This window comes from Malaclemys terrapin, chromosome 11 (assembly GCF_027887155.1).
Source record: "Malaclemys terrapin pileata isolate rMalTer1 chromosome 11, rMalTer1.hap1, whole genome shotgun sequence".
In the NCBI taxonomy this organism is placed as follows: domain Eukaryota; kingdom Metazoa; phylum Chordata; order Testudines; family Emydidae; genus Malaclemys; species Malaclemys terrapin.
In genome coordinates this window covers 2,412,259-2,429,015 of record NC_071515.1, presented here as the reverse complement: position 1 = coordinate 2,429,015, position 16,757 = coordinate 2,412,259, and the positions used below count along the sequence as shown (strand labels likewise).

Here is a 16,757-nt window from a genome sequence, read left to right as displayed (position 1 = left end):
TGACTTATGTGGTTTGGAAATTCACTGGGCAGGGGGTAACTTTAATACTGCAGCATACAATTCATGAACTGGATATAATGGGGATGTTTGCTGTTTTAAAATGAATAATATTATAGGAAGATTTGAACACCGCTCTTCAAAATCAAAGATGTATGTTGGAAGAAGAAAATCATAAGGCTCTGGATGTATTGCGTGAAGAAGTGTTGCATATGGAGGAACATCATAAAAAAGCACTAAAAGATCTCCAGGATCTCCATGTGGCAGAAGTTCAGAGACAGAAGGAAGCATACTCCTGGCAGCTGCAGGAAGAGCTCGAGAAGCTAAAAGCACAGCATGAACATGAGGAGAAGGTAAGGACTGCTCAAATAGCTTATCTTCTAAAATAGAACACATTCAATTTCATGATCTTGAAAATAAAAATCCCCAGTTATGGAGCTGGATACTATTCGATTTGATGCACTGGTGTAAGTAAAGAAACAAAACAACCTTGAAACATTTAAACCTACCTCTAGCCTAAAGTACATTAAAATTATAACTCACTTCAATATATCGACAAGCAAAATCAACAACAAAAGACACACACGTATACTGGCATGATAAGCTAAGCTAAATAAATATATCAGACCTTCATTTTCCTTACAGGTTTTTTTAACTGAAAGATTTTAAACGTCCATTGTTATTTAATATGTGCAACCAATACTGACTTATTTTAATGTTGCATTATCTATTTAAGGGAAGGGAAATATTGTCTTGAAGTTCAATGTGAGAATAAGTGGACTATTTTGAGCAGCACTGACTTTTTCAGTGATGCTTAGGCTTCTGAGTAGCTGTCACTTTCGAAAATGAGATTAAAGTTCTTACCTTTTTTCCTTAAAGCTTTGCCCACTTCTTTTGTTGCTAGTGTATGTACAGAAGGAAGCAAACATCAGCAAGCTTCTTGAATGAAGTCCAAGAAACGTTTTTAATTATGCTTCTTGGCTAGTGTTAGTGGTTTTTTGTTTCCAGTTACTGCTGAAGTACAATAGAAACTAGCTTTTTCTGACTTCAGCCATGTACCACAGATGTTGTAGTGAGGCCTCAGATGACTAAGATTTCATTATTGCAGTATATACTGCAAAAATAATGAAACACATTTACAAGTGTGCTCTGAAGTGTCACAAATCATTAAAATTGAACTTCACCTAAATACACCTGACAAAATAAATGAACAAAATACTTTAAAAGAAAAGTTTTAAACTTTATTCTTTCAGCACTGATCCCTATGTGTATTCCACTGTAGGTACTCATGTGCTTTATGTGCCTGAGACTGGAAATTTCTTGCTGGCAATGTCTGGTGGTCCACATCTATGCGCTTGCTCTCCTCATGTTCTCCACTGAGAGTATAAGGGGCGGTGTGGCCTGGCAGCATTTCCAGTTCTTTCGTACTGCTGGATGTTCTGAGACAGCGCCCTCCAGTGTCCAGACCTCTGCTTCTCTGTCTTCAACCTGTAAATATTGTACATATTTTTTTATAGTTATCTTCTGTTAGTTTGCTTAGTATAACTAGTTAGAAATCCCTTCCCCAATTCTGGGAGCGCTCCCCAGTATGGGGTTAGATTATGCCCAGCTTATCAGGCTTTAAAAAACTGTATCTCTTGCACAAACTCCTTTCTGGTTAGCAACGATCATCAGCAGTACCTTTACTGCCTTGGAGAAACTGCACTTTGCAACATGCTTATCTGCCATTCTTTTCCTAGCCAAACCTGGCAAGTGCAGGAATTCAGGCTGAGGAAAAACTTTATGGAGCACGCATTTAAGCCCCAGTCAGACCCGGGCTTGGGGGGATCCCCTTGTGTATCTGGTAGAGGTAGCCAGAAGTGTGCCTCCTGGCACCATGATGTCTGACTCAGAAGCAGGGAAGAGCAGTGCCAAAGATCTTTCTCCCCGGGTTCCCCAGAAGAGCAGGAAGCACTTCCATAAGCATAGGAGCAGATCCCCCTCTAAATTCACCTCAAAGAGGGGATCCCTCCCTGACTTTGAAGTCAGGCAAGTCTTTGCACCCTGGTCCCATGGATTTAGGTCCATCTTAGTCTCATGGCTCTGACCAGAAGGCGTGTAAGAGCAGGAGTACTTCAGTACTGACCTTGACATCTGTGATATCTACTCCAATACTGGCCAGGATTAGGCAGCGGAACCCGAAGGACAAAGAACTGTCAGTACCAACCAAGAATAGTCAGCGAGATCTCAGCATATTGTCTGAACTGCCAAGATCTCATAAAGAACCATCGATCACATTGGCTCCAGTGGTGCCCTAAAGGGATACACACTTCTATCACTCTGGAGGATATTTTTCGTCCTTTCGGATCCGTAATCTCCCATAATGATGGAACCAGCTCCCAGCAGAAAGATTTTGACCCCAACAGTTGACAGGGACTACTAGAAGGGAAGTTTGTCCCTTATCTTGTCCACCAGTTGTCGCATCCCCACTCAGTAAGAACCACCGACACTGCCTATGGAAATGCACCCGATATATCCGATTCCCCTGAAGTGAAAATGTCTAAAGGGCCAACATCACCTCAACTGAGAGAGGTCAGCCCAGAGAGGGGATTGAGAATCTGCTGGGCCACATCCCAGCCTCATAAATTGGAACATGCTCCTCAGGACCAGTGGCACCCAGTGTCTTGGGGGGGCCTCCACAGCCTACTTTCGACCCCTTGAGCTGCCCTTACTTGGGGTCCATGGGACTTGTACATATGGGTATCATGACTGCATGTCGTCCTACCGGGAGTCTCATCACCCTTCTCCAAGAGATCAGCCAGAGGTTCCCCCAGAGCCCATGGAAAAGGGGGAAAAGGAACTGGAACTGTTGGTACTACTGGTACTGACAGGGTATCATCCTCATCTCTTGAGGAGTCAGTTGATCCAGCATCACTGTCTCTACTGGATGATCACAATTTCAAGAGCTGTTGTGGAGAGTATCAGAGAAGCTCCAGGATCTCAAGAAGAGGTTCAGGGGATACATCACAAGCTCCTGAACATCATGCAGCTGATGGGATTTAGTCTGGTAGTGTTCCGGGATGGCTTCATTTGCTGAGAACAGCCAACAGCCATATGGTACAGCCTGCCAACATGTACTCTCAAGAGGGCAGAGAAACAATATGTTGTCCAGTTAAGGGAACAAAGTTCTTATTTACTGACATTGCCCCACACTCATTGGTTGGTCAGGCAGCCACTGAAAGCACCAGGCAACAGCTCCGAAGGGATGCTCCAGCTGATGAAGAGGCCAAGTGCTTGGACCATCTGGGGAGGGGAGATTGGTATTCACAACCACTAACCTCGAATTGTGAACATTCAACTGCCAAGTGCTGCTGTCCTGATATGATTTTAATAACTATTTGAAGTGCTTGGAGTTCAAAGATAAACTCCCACAAGAAGATGGGGCTCAATTTCAAGCCCTTTTTGATGAGGGAAAGTTGGTGTCCAGAACCTCTGTACAAATCCCCATGAATCTTGGCTACACTCTTCGGGTTCCCTGGGGTGGTCCAAAATATGGGATAGGACTTGCCCTTTCATTAAACTAACCTTTTCAATTAAAAGACAGACCAGTCTTTGCATTTGCTAAAAGACTCCAGGACAACCCTGCTTTCAGGGCGCACGTACAGCGGCCCTGTTAAGAAAATATTACAAGCAGTTGTACAAACCCAGGCTGTCGCCACAACCCTTCAATTATCAACGATCTTCTGAGCTGCCTTGTAAACAACAGAAGGCATGAAAATTTAGATTGATTGCTCCTACCATTTCCTCTGCATCCACCCAACCTTATCCCCCAGCCAAAAGAGCTCTTTGATGGAATCTTGAGTGCTGAGAACCTTCAATGATGCCATCTTTACTGGATTCTGGTGTCTGCTTTGGTGGCCACCTAGCACAGTTTGCCCACAACTGGAGTGTGAGAACTGCAGGCAAGTGGGTGTTGAATATCATCCATTCCAGCTATACCACTGAGTTCACCTCACCATCCCTCCAAAAACCATTTGTGCATCCCTCTTCAGGGACCACTCTCTCAAAGAGAGCCTCCTTCAGGAGATAGAATCTCTTCTTAAGAGAGCAGGAAAAGAATGAGTACCACTTGAGTATCAGGGGAAAAGGGTTTTATTCAGTATTTCCTGATTCCCAAGAAAAAGGGAGGATGGAGACCCATTTTTGACATCCAATGCAGTATTTTTATTTGTAAATTGAAATTCTGAATGGTCACACTGGCATCAGGAATTCTGTCCCTGAATAGTCAGTTGGTTCACAGCTCTCAACATGAAAGAGGCATACTTTCATGTAGAAATCCACCCGTGTCACCAAAGGCACATCAGGTTCTTCTTCGAGTGCTCCATATCCTAACATACCTGGGAATTGGTGTAAACACAGAGAAGATTCCTGAATCTGATAGAATCATAGACTATCAGGGTTGGAAGGGACCTCAGGAGGTATCTAGTCCAACCCCTGCTCAAAGCAGGACCATTCCCCAACTATTTTTTTTTTTGCCCCAGATCCCTAAATGGTCCCCTTAAAGATTGAACTCATAACCCTTGGTTTAGCAGGCCAATGCTCAAACTACTGAGCTATCCCTCCCCCAAAATACAAAATACAGACTTCATATGGGAGACCTGGAGTCAATGAGGGTGGGAGCTTATCGGTCCTGGACAGGTTCCACTTCATGAGGATGTTAATCTACCAAGTGGTGCCCAGTACTTGAACATCAGTTTGGGTATGCTTCATGCTATTGTGGCATCTGGTGTCATGTACTTACATGACCATTGGCAAGTCTGCACTGACTCTGAATAGTGTATGTGCTAAGCAATCACGCCATGACGATTCCTTCTAAGGTTGAAGGCCTTGCTGAAGTGGGAGAATATCCCAGGGGTGTGTGTGTGTGTGTGTTTCCTCCTTCCCACACCAGAGAAAATTATAATTATGGATGGCTCCCTATTAGGCTGGGGAGCCCACATGGATGACCGCACAGTACAAGGCACTTGGACACCTCAGGAGACCAGAATGCATATAAATATCCTGTGTCTAAGAGCAGTTTGGGAAGCCTGCAAGGCATTCTTACGGCTCATATGAACTTGATATATTCTGGTAATGTCAGAAAACATAATGACTGTATTCTATGTCATCAAGCAGGGAGGGGGGAAATCCATCCCACTGTGCATATACATGGTGAACTTTTGGGGCACCACTTTACTCCGTCAGCGGTGTACCTTCTGGGTGCTCACAATTCATTGGTGGAAAGCCTCAGTAGGGATAATGCCACCAGCCATGAGTGGGGAACTACATGATTCTGTAGTGAGCAGTATCATTTCTCAGTAGGGAGCCCCTACTTTGGGACCTTTTCTCATCCCAGATTAAGAGGAATTGCAGCATGTTCTGTTCCAGAGGAACTCAGGGTCATGGTTGCAAGAGTGATGCTCTCCTACTTTCCTGGATGGGTCATCTGAGGTACGTCTTGCCTCCCATCCCACTTGATCTTCCGCAGAACTTCAAATTCCAACAGGACACAGTGCTAATCATCCTCATTGACTCCCAGGTGGCAGATGTCAACCTGTCCACCCATCAGCATCCAGTCTGTCCTAGATCTCTTGACCCATGACTGCAGCAAGGTCAAACATCCCAGCCTGGTCTCTTGTCATCTCCTGGCTTGATGTTTGGATGGGTTTCACACCTAGAACAATCGTGTTTGAAAGTCGTTCGAGCCATTCTTAAAAATGCCAGAAAGGATTCCACCAGACAATAATACATAGTCAAGCGGAAATATTTCTGTATGTGAGCCCAGCAACACCATATGTCCCATGAGACAGCAGACATCCTGCTATTCTGGATTTATCTTCTTGCTCTGAAGACTGTGCAGCTTTCCTTTAGCTGGCTAAGTTCATGTAGCGGCGATCAGCACATGGCCACCTACTAATTGATGACTACTTCATCTTCACTCGGTGATAGTCTGGTTTCTGAAGGGTTTGATTAGAACAGGGTCGGCAACCTTTCAGAAGTGGTGTGCCGAGTCTTTATTTAAGTTTTGCGTGCCAGTAACGTTTTTAGAAGGTCTCTTTCTATAAGTCTTTAATATATAACTAAACTATTGTTGTATGTAAAGTAAATAAGGTTTTTAAAATGTTTAAGAAGCTTCATTTAAAATTAAAATGCAGAGCCTCCCGGACCGGTGGCCAGGACCAGGGCAGTGTGAGTGCCACTGAAAATCAGCTCGTGTGCCGCCTTCGGCAAACGTGCCATAGGTTGCCTACCCCTGGATTAGAACCTTTCCACCAATAATGAGACCAGTTCCACAATGGGATCTCATTTAGTACTCTTGGTATCATCTAGGTCGCTGTTTAAACCGTTAGCTACGTGTTCAATGTCCTAGTTGTTGATGAAGATTGCCTTCCTTGTTGCCATCACTTTGGCCAGAAAGGTAAGTGATCTTAGAGCCCTTATTATTCCTAAGGGAATTCTGCACCAAAAAATAAAAAATTCTGCACATAGTATTTTAAAATTCTGAAAAATTCTGAATATTTTATTTGTCAAAATAACACAATATAATCACTCTGGTTTCAATTATTTCTCTAATTTATTTAAACTGCAATACAATGGATGAAGAATCGGAGTGGGGAGCATTGGAGGAAATCCCCAAATGCCCTTTCCTAATAGTAATGTAGCTAGGTTTGACCCTTTCTTTCTAGTTATTAGTCAACAAATATATGCAGCCATAAGCTCAGAGTTACATCATAGGCAACTGAAGAGCAAGTGAGGGCTGGAGAATCAAACTCAAAATTTATATTGGCTACCGAACATCTCCAGAAAGGTTCAGTAGCAAACAGTTCATGGAGCACACTTTGATAGGAAATTTTTCAGTCCAAAAATTTAGACCAGTTCTAATCACTAAAGCGCCATAAGCATTTATAAGGCCATACTGTCCTTTACACCACTCTGGCAATGCAAAGGAGAATTAAAACTTTACAATACCCACCTGCTGAAGTGAAAAAACAGATTGACAGAGCCAGACGAGTACCCAGAAGTCACCTCCTACAAGACAGGCCCAACAAAGAAAATAACAGAACACCACTAGCTGTCACCTTCAGCCCCCAACTAAAACCTCTCCAGCGCATCATCAGAGATCTACAACCTATCCTGAAAGATGATCCTTTACTCTCACAGATCTTGGGAGACAGACCTGTCCTCGCTTACAGACAACCCCCCAACCTAAAGCAAATACTCACCAGCAACCACACATCACTGAACAAAACCACTAACCCAGGAACCTATCCTTGTAACAAACCCCGATGCCAACTCTGTCCACATATCTATTCAAGTGACATCATCATAGGACCTAATCACATCAGCCATACCATCAGGGGCTCGTTCACCTGCACATCTACCAATGTGATATATGCCGTCATGTGCCAGCAATGCCCCTCTGCCATGTACATTGGCCAAACCGGACAGTCTCTATGCAAAAGAATTAATGGACACAAATCTGACATCAGGAATCAAAATACTCAAAAACCAGTGGGAGAACACTTTAACCTGTCTGGTCATTCAGTGACAGACCTGCAGGTGGCTATATTACAACAGAAAAGACTAACACGGCTGCTACTCTGACACCTGTTTTATACTCCTAGGGGAATTCACAAAGACAATGGGAACAATTCACTAAGCAAGCAGGCTGCTACATTCTGCTCTGAGGGGACAGAGCCTGCCCCATGCCTACCTCCTCATAAACACTCAGAAGCCCTTCCATGCCAAGTGTGCCGCAAAAGTGAGTGAGAGGAATAGTGTGCTTCTCTTGCACACTCATGCACGACTGCCCACCCCTCTCCAAGCGGTGATTTATGTCTCTACCGGTTTCTTTGGGCGCCCAAACCAACCTGCTTGCACTGCCAGGGAGAGGCATGTGACCGCTCTTGCGCCTTCCCTTTACTTCCCTGTCAGAAGTCATTTTTCTGCAGGGAAGCAATAGAAATCTGTGGGGGACATAAATTCTGTGCATGCGCAGTGATGCAGGAGTAAAGCCTTATGACCAATTTACCATATACGGTACAGGACAAAGTCTCACTACGGCTGCACCTGAAATTCACCCCTAAAGTAGTTTTGGATTTCCACATAAACACATACCTGTTTTCTTTTCCTTAAGCCTCTTGCCACCAGTGAAGATAAGAGACTTCATTCCCTTGATGTGAAGCATAATTAGCTTTTTACCTGCAAAGAATGAAATCTATCACAAAGCTGCCTCCATTGTTCATTGCCATTGTGGAATGAATGAGAGGACAAGCTATAGCTTCTCAGACTCGCTAAGCAGATTTTGGGCTGTCTTCTACTTTTATTTGGTGAATCTTCCTCTCCCACACTGTGTGAGGGCTCATTCCGCTAGAGCACAAGCAGCTTCGTTAGCATTGCACAGAAGGTGCCCCTGCTTGGTATTTGCAAAGCAGCAATATGGAATTCAGTTTGTACCTTCACGAAACATTATGCCTTAGTTCAAGCCTCCACAGCTGATGCATTCTTTGGTGTGGAGGTCCTACAAACATCTTTACTGCTTGCAGCCTTGCACCTGCCTCCGGTTTTCAGTCACCCACAGTGGAATACACATAGGGATCAGCACTTGAGGAAGAAAGGTAAGTTATTTACCTTTATAGTAACGAGTTCGTCAAGATGTGATCTCTATCTATATTCCACTATCCGCCCTCCTTCACCTCTGCTTCAGATCCTATCCATTGATTCAGGTTAGAGAAGGAACAGGAGAGGTGATTGGCCAGTACCGCCCTTTATGCCCTCGGCATGGAGTATGAGGAGAGCAAGGATGCAGACACTGACCAGTGGGCGCTGCTAGGAAGAATCTTCTGCTCTCAGGCTCATGCAGTGCATGTGCATTCACAGGCAGAGTGCCCATAGGGACCACGCACCTCAAAGAACTCAGTTACTATAAGATTAGTAACTTCCCTTTTTTATGATACATTGTTTTGCTTTTTCACTCATTGCACTGCAAAATTCAGTAATGAGCAATGGGATTGCTAATCATAAGTGCAATTTTTGAGAGTTTGAATGGCAATGTCCCCCTTGCAAAAGTTGTTTACCTTTGGGGAAAACCTTAATTTCCTTTGGATTTGTGGGGAGGACCTCTAGGTTGACCTGAAAATATGTACTGCCTGTCCCTTTGGGTTTTCTGTAGAAGAAGTATACGCCTGGGAAGCTAGTTTTGTTGGTCAAGTGAAAATTCTCATGCTTTAAGTGCCTTGATCCTGGAAACCGGATTTCCTGTCAGTCTAATGGCCACAGTGATTCAGTTTACAAAGAAGAATGCAGCTGGAATTTTCCTAGAAGCCCAATATCACTAGTCATTGGGTAATTGTTATATTGTCTTAATGAGGCACAGCTGCCATTTGTTTGACTACTCTTTCTCAGGTGTATTTCCATCAGCCTGATGGGCATCAGAAGACGCAAGCAGGTGGTGTGCTCTGCCAATCTGAGTTGATCATTAGATTAACTAGGCCATTTGTTTCGTAGTACTTTGGTGTCAAGCTCCTCTCTCAGAATCCTCCACCTCCACTTCCACCTGCCTGTATCTTTGCGAACTTGCACAGAGATAAGATCTGGTTTCCTTCAGTAAAGATGGAGGTGGAGTATGGCAGTTCACACCAGCTGAGAATCTGGCCCTTAGTGTTGAAGGGAAAATCACTGGGATTTGGGGGTGGAGTTAATGATTTTTCTCAATAATAAAATTGATTAAAAAATCTTACAGATGTATGCCTCTGCCTCTGCCTCTGAAGTGGAAACTGTGCGAACAGCTCTCCTAGCTCAGTTTGAGGAGGTGAAATTGAAGCAGCAGCTTCAGTTCCAGGATGAGATTGAACTGCTCAAATGTCAGTCAGAGGTATTATTGGAACAGCAGATTACACAGCTAAAGGTGAGGTCTAAGCTAAAATGTTTTTTAACAAATTCCAAATGTTCCAAAATGAATGCAATTTTCTGAGGTTGAACAATTATTATAAAACCTTTTCCCCGGATTGTCTTTATAAAGTCCTAGAGACACAGAAGTTGGAAATGGAAAAGATAAATTAGCAATTCCTAAAATGGTTTTTGGGCCAGATTACTTGCTAGTCACATGAGTCTAACTCTCTTCTGATTGTTTGTCAATTAAATCACATTAAAAGGGACTAAAAATACATTATGTTCCTAACATCACTTTTTTATGTAAGCAGTTACTGTATTTGCCACAGAGATGCTATGCAATCATGAATGGGAATTGATGTGGTCCATGAGGGAGCCTCTATTTTAAGATGTCTTCTCCTTTTACTTTTCTCCTTTTTGCTTTTGGGTAAAAGCGTTTACATTTTTTGTAATACGTTATACATGTACTTTGTAATGAGGTGTATTCTAAATTGGAGAACAACCCAAACAATGCTGAAAAAAATACAGTAAATCCTCACATAAAGTCATCCAGGTTAACATTGTTACGTTGCTGATCAGTTAGAGAACATGCTCATTTTAAGTTGCCCAATGCTCCCTTATAACGTTGTTTGGCAGTTGCCCGCTTCATCCACTGCTTGCAGAAAGGGCCACCCATTGGCGCTAACTGGTGGGGGCTTGGAGCCAGGGTGGACCGGCAGCCCCCCATCAGCTCCCCTGTGTTCCCTATGCGGTAGTCGTCCAGCAGGCTATCAATTGCTGGGCAGTTCAGCTGTCCCTTCTCCCACTGCCATGTGCTGCTCCTGCCCTCTGCCTTGGAGCTGCTCCTGGGAGCCTCCTGCTTGCTGTGTGGGGGGTGGGGGTGGGGAAAGGGGGGAGGAAGAGGAAGAGGGGGACTAATGTCAAAGTGTCTCCCTTACCCCATCTCCACAGAGCAGGTGGGGGGACACATGACAGGGCTCAGAATGGAAGGAACTTGCTGGCAGCAGCTGCTGTCTCAACTTGCTGATCTACTTAAAAAGGAAATATACTTAGAATGGGGTCAGCGTTCTTAAAGGCCCCCCCCCACACACACACACACTGTCTCTCGCTGCCATGCTGTCTCCCCTCCCTCCTTTCGTGCTGCCTTGTAGAGTACGAGGCTACATTAACAACAATGTGTTAACCCTTGAGGGCTCAGCCGAGTGCTAGTTCATCATTTATTAGTAAGGCATTCCCTGGGAAATATCCCACTCTTTGACTCCACAACCTCAACCAAGCTACACAATCATCATTGCTGTGTACAGTATTAAATTGTTTGTTTAAAACTGATTCTGTGTGTGTGTGTGTGTGTGTGTGTGTGTGTGTGTGTATATAAATTAAAAAAAAAGTCTCTTGTCTGGCAAAAAAAATTTCACTTGAACGTAATCTCCCCCCCCCCCTTACATTAATTCTTATGAGGAAATTGGATTCGCTTAATATCATTTTGCTTAAAGTAGCATTTTTCAGGAATATAACTACAATGTTAAGCGAGGAGTGACTGTATAAAAATAATGTAAACCTGGCATTTTGTCCTTAACGCTTCAGTTTACAGTAAGGTATTAAAAGAAATGGCCTTTGTAAAATATCTATTCAGAGATAAACGCATAATGTGCCATAAACACGATCATGCATTTAAGGACTATATTTTACCTTCAGTTGTGATTTGCGATATGCTTGTGTATGTTAATATGAAAACTTCAGTTTTTTAAAGAGATTTGTACACATTTTATCCCATTTAGCATTTGGAAGGATGGAAAGAAGCTGATTTCTCAGCAGAACAAGTCTTTGAAATAGATCTGAAAGTACATTCTACTTCTCTGACTACTTCTCCGTCTACTTCATGACAACTAGCTTGATACAGAGCAGTGATACTCAGACTGAGGCTTGCAAGCTGCAGTTGGCTTTTTAATGCATCTCCTGCGGCTCTTTGCAGCGCATGACATGTGTGATTTAATTATTAACCAGTCAGGATACATTTACTGTGTTGTTAACCTACTGTACTAGATAAAATAATACTTGGTCAGTCATTTTGCTGTGAGAATAATTTATATATATAAAAACAAAATATTTCCCCTTTGGTACTGTTACAGTACTATAGTAAATGAAAAAATGAGTTCATGCTACTGTGGCTCTTTTAGGTAATGTTGATTGCTAAGTTGGCTCCTGAACCACTGAGGTCTGAATATCACTGACAGAGGCATACTTTGTAATACTGGCAGTGTGAGATCTTCATTTTAGAAGTTATAAACCAGTTTTCAGCTTGCTTAAATACAGATTCTTCTTTGTGTAGTTTCTGTATGGATATTCCACTTCAGGTGTCCATGCTTCTTTGATCAGTCTTTTGATAGCCGCGTGTGTTCAGTCTGCACATATGTCCTAGCTATCCTCGTGCTCCATACTAGTGGTATCTAGGGCAGTGTCGAATGTGAGGGAGATTCTCACGCCTGAGCCATTCTTTGTAGGTGACACATCTGAAGAACCATCCCAGATTAAAGTGTCATGAGAGGAGTTTTTTTAACAAATTAATAAACTAAACAGTAATAAGTCACAAGGACCAGATGGTATTCACCCGAGAGTTCTGAAGGAACTCAAATATGAAATTGCAGAACTATTAACTGTGGTATGTAACCTATTGCTTGAATCAGCTTCTGTACTAGATGATTGGAGGGTAGCTAATGTGATGCCAATTTTTAAAAAAGCCTCCAGAGGTGATCCTGGCAATTACAGGCCGGTAAGCCTAACTTTAGTATGAGGCAGATTGATTGAAACTATAGTAAAGAACAGAATTAGCAGACGGATGAGCACCATTTTTTCGGTAAGAGTCAGCATGTTTTTTGTAAAGGGAAATCGTGCCTCACCAATCTACTAGAGTTCTTTGAGGGGGATCAGTAAATGTGTAGACAAGGGTGATCCAGTAAATATAGTGTACTTGGACTTTTAGAAAGCCTTTGACAATGTTCCTCACCAAAGGCTCTTAAACGAACTAATCAGTCATGGAATAAGAAGTCAGGTCCTCTCATAGGTCAGTAACTGGTTAATAGGTAGGAAACAAAGGATAGGAATAAATGGTCAGTTTTCAGAATAGAGAGAGGTAAATAATGGTGTCCCCCAGGGGTCTGTAGTGGGACAAATGTGGTTCAACATATTCATAAATGATCTGGAAAAAGGGGTAAACAATGAGGTGGCAAAGTTTGCAGACAGTACGAAATTACTCCAAGATAGTTAAGTCCAAAGCAGATTGCAAAAAGTGACAAAGGGATCTCTCAAAACTGGGTGACTGGGCAGCAAAGTGGCAGATGAAATAATGCTCACTGGAAAACATAATCCCAGCAGAATAATGGGGGTCTAAATTAGCTGTTACCACTCAAGAAAGAGATCTTGGAGTCACTGTGGATAGTTCTCTGAAAACATCTGCTCAAAGTGCAGCGGCAGTCAAAAAAGCTTAACAATGTTAGGAACCATTAGAATAGGGATAGATAATAAAAGAGTAAACATTATAATGTTGCTGCATAAATTCATGATCCACGCACACCTTGAATACTACATGAAGTCCTGGTCAAGCCATCTTAAGAAAGATATATTAGAAATGGAAAAGATACAGAAAAGGGCAACAAAAATGATTAGGCGTATGTAACAGCTTCCATATGAAGAGAGATTAAAAAGACTGGGACTATTCAGCTTGGAAAAAAGAGGACTAAGAGGAGATATGATAGAGGTCTATAAAATCATGAATGGTGTGGAGAAAGTGAATAAGGAAGTGTTATTTACCCCTTCACATACACATGAACAAGGGGTCACCCAAAGAAATTAATAGACAGCAGGTTTAAAGGAAACAAAAGGAAATACTTCACACAGTTCACAGTTAAGCTGTGGAACTCATTGTCAGGGGATGTTGTGAAGGCCAGAAGTATAACTGGCTTAAAAAAAGAATTAGATAAGGTAATGGAGGATAGCTCCATCAATGGCTAATAGCCAAGGTGGTCAGGGATGCAACCCCATGCTCAGAGTGTTCCTAGCCTCTGACTGGTAGAAGCTGGGAGTGGACGACGGGTTGGATCACTCGATGATATTGTGTTCTGTTCATTCCCTCTGAAGCACCTGCCACTGACCACTGTGGGAAGACAGGGTACTGAGCTAGATGGACCATTGGTCTGAACCAGTATAGCTGCCATTAGGTTATTTTCCCTAAGTTTTTTTTTCTCAGATGCCTCAGCCTGAAATGGATCAACTTGTGCTCACTTGTTTAGCTAGGTTTGCCTTTAGGGAGTAGTTTTTACTTTTAGTTTTTGTTAGTTTCCTTAGTTTTGGGAGACTGGGCTGGTTTGTTTCCCTGCCGTGTCCGCAGGTTCGGCCAATCACAGTCCCACTGTCCGTGGTTCATCGTCCCAGGACAATGGGGGCTGCGGGAAGTGTCGTGGGCCGAGGGATATGCTGAAACAAGTCCCTTAAACTGAGTCTTACCAGAGTTGATCTGCAGCTGGGTGTGGCCCTTCCGCTCTGTGTGTGTGTGTGTGTGTTAGAGGAGGTTTTAAGAGCCTGGCTCAGCAAGACAGGTTAAAGAGGGTCCATGCTGGCAGAACAGGTTACACTCAGTAGTATCTCAGCATAGCAGGTGGCTTCCCAAGGGGTCCAACCTTTCACAGTATGCACTGGAGTTCCATTCGCTTCTCCATCTCCAACTATAACTATAGTGACTGGTACGTCTCATATAGGGTGGAGAGCTTGTCTTCAAAGTCATACCATTCATGGAGAATGTGCAGCTCAAGAATCCATTCTCCACATCAGCCTACTGGAGCTCAGAGTGGTCAGATCTGACTGCAGACATTTTCTACCTATGATTGTGATAAATGAGGATAAAGACAGCATGGCCGGCATGTACAATATAAATCACCAGGGAGGAGCAAGATCCTCCTCCTTTTGTACAGAAACAGTAAATCTGTGGAACTAGTGCATAGCTCATCAAATCTTCAATTCTGTCACATACTTACCAGGCTTCCAGAACATCATTGTCAACAACTTGAGCAGACACTTCTGCCATGATAACAAATGGGACCTTAACCCCTTGATGTTTCTTACCGGGGGTTCTCCAGAATTAGATCTCTTCGCCACAGCCCTGAACAGAAAATGCTGAATGCTTTGCTCAGGAGGGTGTGTTAGTTGTCATTCCCTGGGAGGTGCCTTTCTCATTTTGTGGTCCAGAAACCTCCTATCTGCCTATTCTCTGATGCCGTTGCTCCTCAGAATCCTAAACAAGATCAAGCAGGACAGAACCAGAATCATCCTAATTGCACCAGTTTAGCCTAGTCAGGTATGGTTCCCATACCTGATTTGCCCCTCCTCTTGCCCTGCACTTTGATTACCAATAATACCTGACCTACTAATCCAGGACTCGGTGGAAGGTCTTCACCCCAACTTGACAGCTCTGCGTCTCAAGGCTTGGCATATAGATGGATCTTATGGGTAGCGATCTCCTGTTCAAAAGAATTGCAAGAAGTTTTGCTCAATAGTAGACATGAGTCTACTAGAAAAACATACCTGAGGAAGAGGTTCCAAAGGTACCTGTCTCTTGTTGAAATATTATCTGAAATATTATCCAATAAATATTATTGGATTACCTTTTGGGTATGAAGAACTGGGGCCCTCTCTTGGAGTTCCATTAAATTTCATCTAGTGGCTATTGCAATTTTTCCATTCCTCAGTCAAGGGTTTTTTAGTCTTTACTCACTTCATTACTTCATGATTCATCAAAGGATTATCAGATCTTATTCCTCATGTCAAACAACATACACCGGAGTGAGACTTGTACCTGGTTCTCAGTTCTCTAATGAGGCTTCCCCTTGAACCACTGGCTAAATGTTCCCTTCCACACTTGTTCGTGAAGACTGCAATCTTAGTGGCTATTACCTCCACTAGGAGAACTGGTGAGTTAGCGGGCTTTGATAGCTGATTCTTTGTACACCACATTTATTAAAGAAAAGGTATCTCTCTGGTCACACTTCCACTTTTGCCCCAGGTAACCTCAGACTTCCACATCAACTAGGACATTCAGCTTCCTGATATTCTATGATATCTCACTCCGCTTGATCAGTCTATTTCCATAACCCCATTAAAGAATGTTCCCATTGGAGAAATAAGCAAAGCTGCCACGTGGGCTTTGGTTCACACCTTTTTCTAAACATTACATTCTATACCTGCCTCTAGAGCAAGATTCCACCTTGTCATTGTTAGTCTCCAGTCAGTCTTCGATCTGGCTCCAAAACGTCCACCTCCTTTACAGGGTACTGCTCAGGAGTCACCTGAATTGGAGCACCGATATAGGGACATGACTTGGAGGAGGAGGAGGACTTCCTTACCCTTTACAGTAACTGGAATTCTTTGAGAGATTTGTCCCTGTGGGTGCCCACTAGGTGCCATCCTTCCCTTCTGCTTTGGAGTCTTCCTTTGTGGGACTCGGAGTTAGAGAAGGAACTGAATTTGGTTGTCTGATGCTGCCCTTACATACCCTTATCATGGGGCATGAAGATAACTAGGGCGTTTGTGTGGACTGAACTGGCATTGTTACCAGAAGTCTCTGATCAAAGGTGTATGGGGCACGTGCACAACTGAAGTAGAGCACCCATAGGGACAAACGTCTCAAAGAACTTCAGTTACTGTAGAGTAAGTAACTCCTCCTTTAATACAGTGTCATTGGTAGGTTATTTTGTACCAAGGTGGCTGCCTCCAGAAATGTCTTTAGAAATTCAAGATGTGATTAAGCACTTTCAAATGTACTTCAATTTAAGCATCACTTGCCAATATTATTCCTTGGGTTT

The 16,757-nt window shown here is 43.2% G+C and overlaps 1 protein-coding gene across 5 annotated transcripts in view; it reads left to right on the top strand.

Moving 5' to 3' along the window:
* The window catches only part of PCNT (pericentrin), a 230,759-nt gene that overhangs the window by 91,828 nt on the left and 122,174 nt on the right, over window positions 1–16,757 (top strand). For all 5 annotated transcript variants that reach the window (XM_054043682.1, XM_054043685.1, XM_054043684.1 and 2 more), the window contains 2 exons: window positions 117–350; window positions 9,758–9,922. In XM_054043682.1, coding sequence (XP_053899657.1) covers window positions 117–350; window positions 9,758–9,922 — 399 coding nt within the window. The remainder of the gene's footprint in view (window positions 1–116; window positions 351–9,757; window positions 9,923–16,757) is intronic.